Source organism: Prunus mume, linkage group LG1, assembly GCF_029339155.1.
Source record: "Prunus mume cultivar Tortuosa linkage group LG1, ASM2933915v1, whole genome shotgun sequence".
Lineage (NCBI taxonomy): Eukaryota > Viridiplantae > Streptophyta > Magnoliopsida > Rosales > Rosaceae > Prunus > Prunus mume.
Genome location: NC_142698.1, coordinates 29,477,211 through 29,487,333, shown reverse-complemented (window position 1 = coordinate 29,487,333; position 10,123 = coordinate 29,477,211). Strand labels below are relative to the sequence as shown.

Genomic DNA, 10,123 nt, shown 5'->3' with positions numbered 1-10,123 from the left:
ATGTTAGTTGCAGCATTGAACTCTGGCCAATTCTTATCAACTTCCTCGTCAGAATTATACTTGGCATAATCCTTGCACTCAGAATCTTTAGAATCCAATTCAACATCTGTAGGCCAATCAGGAACAGCCTCATTCCCAGTTTCTTTAACCCCTGTCCATTCATTTTGGTCATCCACCCATTCATAAAAAATAAAAATAAAACATCATCTTCATCTTTATCTTCACTAAAGTTCTTGGGAATCATATAGTTTGAGTCCTCACGATCAGAAGCATCATCATCTTCATCTTCAAAGTCTGCAGCATTTGCCAATCTTCTTCCACTTTTCAACATCATGGAATGCCTTTGAAACTCGGTCCTGACGCCATCAACCCTTCCTTCAACAACTTTGTCTTTATGGTGAACAGTCTTTGTCCTCCTCAAACTGTCGCATCTTTTTTTTACCAAAAGCACGCTTCACCCTATGTGACATGTCTTTATCCTTGCCTTTGCCTTTATCATAACAACCATGACTTGGCTTTTCTTGGACCTTGTCAGAATTCTCCTCATTATTCACAATGGCAGTTTCTTTGCCTTGTTTAGAAGCTTCATCAATCAACCCATCTTCATTCAACTCTTTGCCTTGTCCACCTGCTTCTTGATTCAACCCTTCTTCATTCAACTCTTCTATTACAACACTTGTTTATTTCACCTTTTGCACCTGGGATACTCCCCCACCCACTGGAACAATGGCACCATAATTGTCATCAAGCTCTTGAATCACTACCCCAGTGTTGGTCCCAAATTCATCATCCAAATTTATAAATATGTTTGAACCCACTTGACTGTAAAACTGCTTTTGACTGCATGCCAAGACATGTTCTAGGAATATATTTATCACCCTAGTGTTTGGCACAAATACTAGCATGTCTAAGACATCTGTATCCTTACTCAGCTTAACTAGGCCACCATCAAAACTATCACCTGGAATATTGTACTAGTAGTTAATCAAACCTTCGTGCCCTAACCCTTTGACCATGGCATCTATCTCAGTCATTGACATTCTATCATTATCACAATAATCAAACCAATCCACAGACCCATTCACATAATAGTTACCTCTTATTTCACCATTGTGGTACATTTGAATAGAAAATCTTGCCTCATCCCCTGCAGGTCGAAAGCCACACATGAATTTTACCAATTTTACCACACAAAAAAATACATGAACTCCTGTTTACAAATACACACATACAAATGCAGATATACAAACAGACAAATACAAACACACATATACAAATGCAGGTTTCTATGTCAGTACACACATAAACAAAAGATAAGATTCGCAGTGGTTGTAGGACCACATACAAAAGCCAACGTTTACTTTTGCATACCACCTACCATTCACACCATTCCATCTACCAATTAAATAGACACAGTGATACCGACACCTAACTCGAAACTCACAATTCATTATAAAAGCCAAACTTTCAGTCGACACCAAACTCGAAATTGACTTTATTTGAAACTTTCACTCGAAAACATCATCTGCCAAGAACCTTAGAACAATAAACCATACGTACCGTAGAAAGGTTCTCCATACCCTTCAAGACGAAGTCCCCAACTCATATTCTTTAGATCTTTCGGAAACCTCCGTTTCAGTATGATTTTTGCAATCTATTTCAAATTTTTGCACTCCAAAACACGAACAAACCCTCAAACCCTCTCCTCTATGTCTGTCTCAGTACACGAACCCAACTCAGAAACCGAGTTTCTTGATTTTTCGAAACCTGGTAATCGAAGCACCTTGGAACACGTGCGTTGGAAAGAGAAGGAAGGCAAACGTGTGTTTTTTTCAAAATTGCCTTTCATTTCGTCTCTTTCTAATTGCTGTTTGGTTATGAGGTGGGTCCACGATCGCCATGTCATGAGTTAACATCCGACTTTGATCCAATGAATACGGTGTAAATTGATAATATTTCGAAATGTTGGGTACGAAATTGATTAAAATGAAACATTGGGACCCATTTCGATACTGACACTAAACCTCCAATGACTAAAGTGTAGTTAATCCTAATTTTAAACCAATAAGAGTTCGTGTCACGTAGAAGCATAATTAGTTCATACACATCAATTTTTAATTGTTCTTGATACTCGCACAAATTTTCAAAAGCAAGACAACACTTCCTCATAAATGGAGAATTCAACCCCATTCGAAAATTATTGGAGACAAGACAACCTCCCTCCTACTACTTGTTGGGGTAAAAGTTGTTCTGTTTTAAACAGTAACTATTTTTTAAAGGATGAAAGTGTACTATTCCTGAACTTTTCGACATTATCCTTTCCAAACCCTTTTTTCTGAAACCCAACAACTGAACTCTACTCAACTCCATTTCTCCATCAATTCTTCGACATTTCATCTTCGAGCTTCTTATTTTCTTCGTCTTCTTCACTTCTTGTTATGATTTTCTTCTATCCTAACCCAACCTCAGCCTTCTCTCCCTCCCATTTCTTTTCCGTTATTAATATTATCTTCTAAATAGGCTACCCAAAGAGCTGCAACAACAACAGCATCACAACAGCAACGCAGCCTTCAAATTCCCCTTCTCTTTAGAAGCAGTGGATATTGTCTTTTGGGTATGTCCTGTTCGCTCAAGAATTGCTGATTTCTCTCTTAAATTATATTATCAGTTTGGCAGTTGCTTTGAATTTTGTTTTTCATTTTAAGATTGTTAGATAAGTATGCAAAGCTTGCTTAACACCTTCCCTCATCAAATTTGCTTCAAACCCTTCACTTTTAATCCTGATATTGCTCATAAGCTTCCAATAACAAGAACTGGGCTCTTAGCCCAAAGGCTTGAGCTTGTCTTTCCAAGAAGATATTGCGTAAATGTAGGCACAGATAATGCTGCTATTAGCTCAAGGAGTGTTGAGAGTGACGATGAGGAAGAAGAAGAAAATGGAGATGGTAATATGGATTGGGAGTTGGAGTTTCTTGGAGATCTTGACCCTCTGGGTTTCCAGGCCCCCAACAAGAGGAAAAAGCTAAAAAAGTCTAAGTCGCTTGAAGAAAGTGAGGGAATGGATTGGTGTGTGAGGGCAAGAAAGACTGCTCTTAAATCGATTGAGGCGAAGGGCTTGTCTCATCTAATGGAAGATATGATGACAGTAAAGAAGAAAAAGAAGAACAAGAAGAAGAAGCTGGGGAAAATAGAGAAAGTGAATAAGAAAATCAAGGAAGTTGAAGAAGATTTGGATATTGATTCCGAGGAGGACTTTGATATGCAAGATACAAATACTCTTAGTGGTGCTAGTCATTTAAGAAGAACTGTGAGTGTGCTGGCAGGTGGGATGTTTGAAGAGAAAAAGGATAAGACGATGGAAGAGTTTGTTCAGAAGCTTTCCCAATTCTCGGGGCCATCTGATCGTAAGAAAGAAATCAACTTGAATAGAGCTATTATTGACTCACAAACTGCAGAAGAAGTGTTGGAGGTTATTGCAGAGACAATCATGGCTGTTGGAAAAGGCTTGAGTCCCTCACCTCTCTCCCCTTTGAACATTGCCACCGCTCTTCATCGAATTGCTAAGAATATGGAGAAAGTTTCAATGATAGAGACACGTAGGTTGGCTTTTGCTCGCCAAAGAGAGATGTCTATGCTTGTAGGAATAGCAATGACAGCCTTACCAGACTGTTCAGCTCAAGGTATCTCTAATATCTCGTGGGCATTGTCTAAGATTGGTGGTGATCTGATTTACTTGTCAGAAATGGATAGAGTTGCAGAGGTGGCCTTAACCAAGGTTGGGGAATTTAATTCACAGAATGTGGCTAATATTGCAGGTGCTTTTGCTTCAATGAAGCACTCTGCTCCTGATCTCTTTTCTGAATTATCCAAAAGGGCATCAGATATAATTCACACTTTCCAGGAGCAAGAGCTTGCTCAGGTGTTGTGGGCTTTTGCTTCTTTATCTGAGTCTGCTGAACCTTTGCTGGAATCTTTAGATAATGTTTTCAATGATGAAAGCCAGTTTATATGCTGCTTAAGCAAAGAAAATTCAGAATTTGACAGAGAAAATGGTGTGGACAACATAAGAGATCTTGACTTTGACGGCGTTAGAAGCTCCCCTGTTCTCAGTTTCAGAAGGGATCAGCTTGGGAATATAGCTTGGTCTTATGCTGTTATTGGACAAATGGATCGGACTTTCTTTTCCCATGTGTGGAGAACTCTGAGCCAATTTGAAGAACAAAGGATTTCAGAGCAGTATAGGGAGGATATCATGTTTGCTTCTCAGGTTCATCTAGTGAACCAGTGCTTGAAGCTTGAGTACTCCCACCTTCAGTTATCTTTAAGGGAAGATCTTGAGGAGAAAATTGCTCATGCTGGTAAAACTAAGAGATTTAATCAGAAAATTACCTCATCATTTCAAAAGGAAGTCGCCCGTCTTCTTGTTAGCACTGGTCTCGATTGGGTCAAAGAATACATTGTGGATGGGTACACTTTGGATGCTGTATTGATTGATAAGAAGGTTGCTATGGAGATTGATGGCCCAACGCATTTCTCAAGAAATACTGGTGAGCATCCTTCACATAATATTTCAGCATCTTCTTTGTGCATGTGTTCATATGAGTCATTGACTACTCTTAGTCCCCCAGTTACTATTCAATTGATATCCTTCTGCTCCATACAGGGGTGCCCTTGGGACATACTATGCTAAAAAGGCGCTACATAACTGCTGCTGGTTGGAAAGTTGTGTCGTTATCTCATCAAGAGGTGAGTTCTCACTTCATCCATGAATTATCACCTTAACAGACACACGCAAACGCACATGCACAAGCTCTATGTTTTGTTCTTTACTTTGAAGGTTTTTCTAGTTTAGTTTTTCTATGCTGCGCATATGTGCCTAGGCATGTTGAGACCATAGCTCACCTTTATAGGTGCCCATGCTGAAGATCAGCTTGTTTCAATCATGTACAGATTTATCTGAGTTTCAGTACCACTACAGTATTTAGGGAACAAATTCCTCTGCACTAGAAGGTGTAAACACAAATGAGGCTGATGATAAGCATATAGGTTTTCGGAGAAGGTTGTTTCATGCCAACAATAGAATTCTTAGCCATGCCTAAATATTGAAATCTGGTTCATCAATAGCGAACTTCTTGCATGTTTATTGGATAAGAGTGGTTTCTAGTTGTGCTTTTTAACAGAATGATTATTTTCTGTTTCTTGTAGTGGGAAGAACTTCAAGGTGGTTTTGAGCAGCTAGAGTACCTAAGAGAAATTCTGAAGGAGCACTTATATGTGGACAACAATACCATGCTCGTATAGGCAGTGGGAAAGGTAGTTGATAATGGAATTGAATTCTTGAAATTCTGGTAGATGAGTACAGTTGAAAATACATATTTGTTAGCGAGTGAAATGCGTAAATATAATTTTCACAGATGCATTTGTTTCGGAGCAGCTAATATGCCAATATCAAACTTCCTCCGCCTGGACTGATCTAAGCTGATTAAGTAGCTAAACAACATAGAGGTGTTGATCCACATCATTCATATAAAACACGCTTAAGAATTGAGTGCCATCTTGGTTTTTACTTACAGCCTCATCAAAAGATTCAGAACCACTGTTCTTCTGGTGGTCTCCAGTCTGTCTCTAGACTTTGTCTGTTTTCTTCTGTAGAGCTTGGTTGGAGTAACGCTGAGGTCCATCGAAGCTCATTCTCCTGGTGAGGATGTGTTGGTATGAAAGGCTATTTATTATGATGTCCTAACTTGAATAGCAAGGCTTACTCTGCTAGTCAGTTACAAGTTGAAGTCCCCGAGCCAACTTTTCATCAATTTCGGATAATATTAGTTTCGATGAACAACTTAGCAATGTTGGTGCTGTCACAGCCCCATAACTAGTAAACATAACAGATGAGAGAGTTGCAATTGACAATAACTTTTTACCACTGCCACATTAGATTGGAAGAATTCTGTCTTAATCCTAGAATTTGAAATCTTACACCTTAAAACCATGAGTATTGAAAAAAATTAACTTGACTCTCCTTGTGATTATATGATTTGTGTATTTCAGAAACATATTGGTTTTAATTGTTTTTGAAACCTTTAAAATTCTTCTCGTCCTAAAACTTTTTGGTTTGAGCTCAAATCTTTTTATTTGTTAATTTTTCAGTATACAACTACTGAATTCTCAATTTCCACATGTTCTTTTTATCTTTTTGGGTACATGAGAGGGCACAAGGCCCAAAAGAACAAAAACTAAACCGGGTCTTGTAAGAGGATATGAACTTTGAGGGATGTAATGCATAAGAACGAGCATTTGGGTTTAGATCTTGGAGATGTACAATTCGGGTTGTTTTGAGTTGGAGTCTTTGTTCTTATTATAGTCCAAGTCCAAGATAAGGTTATGGCCTTTTCCAATCTTTTTTAAAATTTTACCTTTAAAAAAATAACACTTAAAAAAAAACTTTGAAATTACTCTCTACACTCATAGCTTGCATCCAAACTTATTCCCATGGGACAAAAATCTTCAACCTCATCCTAAATCGGATTTAGGACTGTCGATTTGGTGGGCGGTTCCGGCCATTTGGTCCGGCCTGATTCGGTTGCGCAGCCCTACTAAATCCTATTCACTATGGGTATGGGTTTTCATATGATTGCCCGCCCTTTTGCTCAAGACAAGTTTATTTTTATTTTTTTTGTTTGTTGAGATTGAATATGGTCTTTGTTTGTCGTAATTTTAGGATGGGCACATATCATAGAAATGGGTGCATATGAAGGGTGCCTTCAATTTTGGGCGTTTGGGCGTGTTGATGAAAGTAAGGTCCACCAACTACTTATGTCAACTTCCACACTAAACCCAATTAATGCCTGAAATTAGTATCAACCATTCCACCTCAAATCACTTGGTCAACAAAATTATATCTTCCTTTTTCTTTTCCACCTTTCTTTTTCCCCTAGAAAATGAATGCAGACAATCGATTTATAAATAATAATAATAATAATAATAATAATAAGAAGAAAAAAACGTAGGGCAAGGTCCGAATTGTGTGCAAGCATGTTAATTCCAGCAGGAAAATTGGACTTTTGGGCATCCTTTTCTGCATTTATTTCAGGATTTTGTTTATAAATCTATCTCTCGTCTGTTTCTTGGTCTTGGACATGCTGCTTCACCATTGGTGAATGGTGATCCCTACACATGCCTCACCGTTAATCACTCTCTTATAAGTTTTATTTTATTCATTGCAGATCGATGTGTGATGGAATGGGATGGGATGATGTGGCTCTAAACTATTGGTTCCCTTCTTTTTGCCATATATTCCCACATCATCACCATCATCATCTCATAGATTTCATAGATTCAAACTCAACATGTTACGTGCTTGTTCTCATTGTGTCAAGTGTCAGCCTTTATATACTTCTTAAGATTAGATCCGCTTAATTTCTGTATTACTTATACACAAAAACAAAATCACATGCACAACTAAAGTTCTCTATTTATTATGTGACAGCTCTTCTATAGGAAAGACGGTGGCAATAAACTCGTAGTTCAAGTGGCTAAGAACATTTACTCATTCACCCGAGATTCTAGTTTCAATTTTCCCCCTCCCTAGAATCGTTTGCACTTAAAAAAAAAAGAGGAAGAGGATGGAGAGAGAGATGTGGAATTTTATTAAACGGGGGCCGACCCCATGCCAATGCTAGAATTGACGCTTGAGTTCCATAATTGAGGGGCAATGGTCAATACAAGACAAGACTCAATCCAAATACCAATTATCCCAAGCCAGCACATAGCAATTGTCTGTGTGAGACTATGAGGAGACCCCTCACCAACTTATCATACAATCTATTGACAAATTAGAGACGTAAGCATGGACGTTTTCTGACCGTTGATGCACATAAAACTTATAATACATCAACAATCAATACACGCGATGGTGATGAATTACTGTAGTAAAATTTCAACACACATTCTACATGTCTAAATGTCGAAATAGTTCTGAATGGTTTTGTAACTTTTCACTTTAGAAAAGAAATACCTACTTTTATACCTACCTGTCATATGAGTCAGACAGGTTAACGTCTTTGACAATGACATATTAAATTTCATAAGCACATCTGAGGCAGACGCTGAAGAAATTCCCAGGCAAACCTTTCAAACAGATAATATAAATAGAATGTTTATATTTTTTAGTACAAGTAATAGTCTAAATTATAAGGTTTAAGAAAAAAAAAATTTCTCTCACACACAACTATAATACCGTGAGAATTCGAACATGAGACTTCTGAGCTAGACCCGTTGGCAAATGCTAAATTTTCTGAGGCTCGTTAAATTGGTGAAAGAAACAAGAAAAACTACATTGCATTTGGACTGCCGGATGCCCTTAATTCTCTCTGTGTCGGTTGGAGAAACTGTCCATTTAGCCTTTTCTTCTTTTTTAATTTTTCCAAATCTTAATGCTTGGAAGTTGTTGAAAAAGACAACTGATCTATACACTGATGTAAGCATCTACTAGGCATGTGCCACTTTATATAAATATGATATCGTAAAGAAATCAATTATTTATGTTTTGGTCATAAAGGAATCAAACCATGGACCATACAATATGTTGAAGGTAAATCTCAATACTGCCGCCGACACTTCAAAAAAACTCGTTCACCTCATTTATGCCATTATTTGCTCTCTCAACTCAACTACCATTTTCAGAGTTTTTTGTTGGTTATCCTTCTTTCTTTATCACAGATTTTATTAGCACAAGTCTCCCAAATTGCATAAATGATTTCGACACTAGTAAATTATTCTCAATCACGTAAATATAGATAGACGGTCGCATTTAGCAAACCTAATTGATCAGATTACGATTCAAGTAATGTGTATTATTTGCTGAATTTGATCTATAAAAAAACCTTGAACAAGTAAGTCTAGGTGGATTTGTTACTAAAAAAAGAGAGAAAAAAGAAAGAAAAAGAAAGGGTGAGCATGTAGATATAGGAGTTTGGAGTTAGGAGTAGGGATCAAGTAAGTCTTAAATTTGTATACAATAATGCAAGGCAACAAAATCTTTTTGGCTTAGAAGTTAGGAGTTTGGTAGGAACCACACCATTTGTGGATTGGTAATAATAATGTCACAAAAGACCACATGGTGACATTTCTGACAAAGTGTAGTTGGCAATATGAAGACCTGCTGTATTTACCATGGAGAGCAAGTGGGCACTCACCCTCTAAATTGAACATGGCCAGCTCTGCATTACCAGAATGCATTGTTCATTCTTCTGAACATCATAATAATGGAGAAAAGAATAACTATGTGGTATATGCTAAGTTTGATTGCTCCCTCCTACCCTACCCAACAAAAGAGAGAGAGAAAAAAAATCAATATTTTTCTTGTATTTAAATTTATTTCTTCTATTTACAACCATGAGTTTCTTATACATATAGATTGAATATAAGTGATGGATAAAATGTATGATTTTTATTCTTAATATTTTTTTTATAAAAAGTTAACGAGATTGACGGTAAGGACGAAAATGACACATAAATGAATAACCACATAACTTAAAAACTGAATTAAAGTTTCAAAATGAAATTATAAGTATATGGTAACTTTGTCAATTGACCAAAAAGGTGGATGAAAGAGGGAGATGGTTGTTCCTCCAATCAGCCCATTGTTTTCTGCCATGTTAATATTATCCCTTTTGTATGACAAACCTATCAGAGCAACTTGCTTTCGAAGTTTCCATTGTATATTTTATCTGCATTAAAAAATTAAAAAAATAAATAAAAATAAATAATAAAAATTAATCTCCTCCCTGTATTATAATGTATACACATTATTATTATTATCACAAGGCCTGCACAGGAGGTTATTATAGTAGCTAGGTCTCTCTGCAGAGTGCAGACGCACATTGATTCAAGTAAAGAAAAAGTTTAAACAGATAATGACACTTCAAATGCAAGTAAACCCAATACCATAATCATCATATGCTTACTTTAATCTCAAGTTTAAAACTCTTTTGCTTATCCTTTTTAACTAATTAATTATAACAAGGCAGAGTGATGAAATTATACATATCATCACAGGTTACAAATTAATGATTGATCGCATCAAAAAAATAAATTAAAATAAATTAAATGATTGAGACATAGG

The 10,123-nt window shown here is 36.9% G+C and overlaps 1 protein-coding gene across 5 annotated transcripts; it reads left to right on the top strand.

The window, feature by feature from the left end:
• The first annotated feature begins 2,261 nt into the window (after nt 1–2,261).
• On the top strand, nt 2,262–7,832 carry RAP (RAP domain-containing protein). Of its 5 annotated transcripts, none has more exons than XM_089042703.1 (4): nt 2,262–4,547; nt 4,664–4,746; nt 5,206–5,313; nt 7,487–7,832. In XM_089042703.1, the coding sequence occupies exons 1-3, from the start codon at nt 2,720–2,722 to the stop codon at nt 5,299–5,301; spliced, it is 2,007 nt and encodes a 668-aa protein (XP_088898829.1). In that variant the 5' UTR covers nt 2,262–2,719; the 3' UTR covers nt 5,302–5,313; nt 7,487–7,832. The 5 variants fall into 5 exon arrangements, with proteins under 5 accessions (XP_088898829.1, XP_088898816.1, XP_088898812.1 ...); XM_089042690.1 differs by lacking the exon at nt 7,487–7,832 and adding an exon at nt 5,574–5,964; XM_089042686.1 differs by lacking the exon at nt 7,487–7,832 and adding an exon at nt 5,415–5,964.
• Nucleotides 7,833–10,123: the final 2,291 nt, after the last annotated feature.

Excerpts from the sequence above, each read along its gene's own strand:
- RAP (XM_089042703.1), top strand. The coding sequence starts at position 2,720 with ATGCAAAGCTTGCTTAACACCTTCCCTCATCAAATTTGCTTCAAACCC. Across the intron at positions 4,548-4,663 it reads GCATTTCTCAAGAAATACTG|GGGTGCCCTTGGGACATACT; the intron begins GTGAGCATCCTT and ends TGCTCCATACAG. Across the intron at positions 4,747-5,205 it reads TGTCGTTATCTCATCAAGAG|TGGGAAGAACTTCAAGGTGG; the intron begins GTGAGTTCTCAC and ends TGTTTCTTGTAG.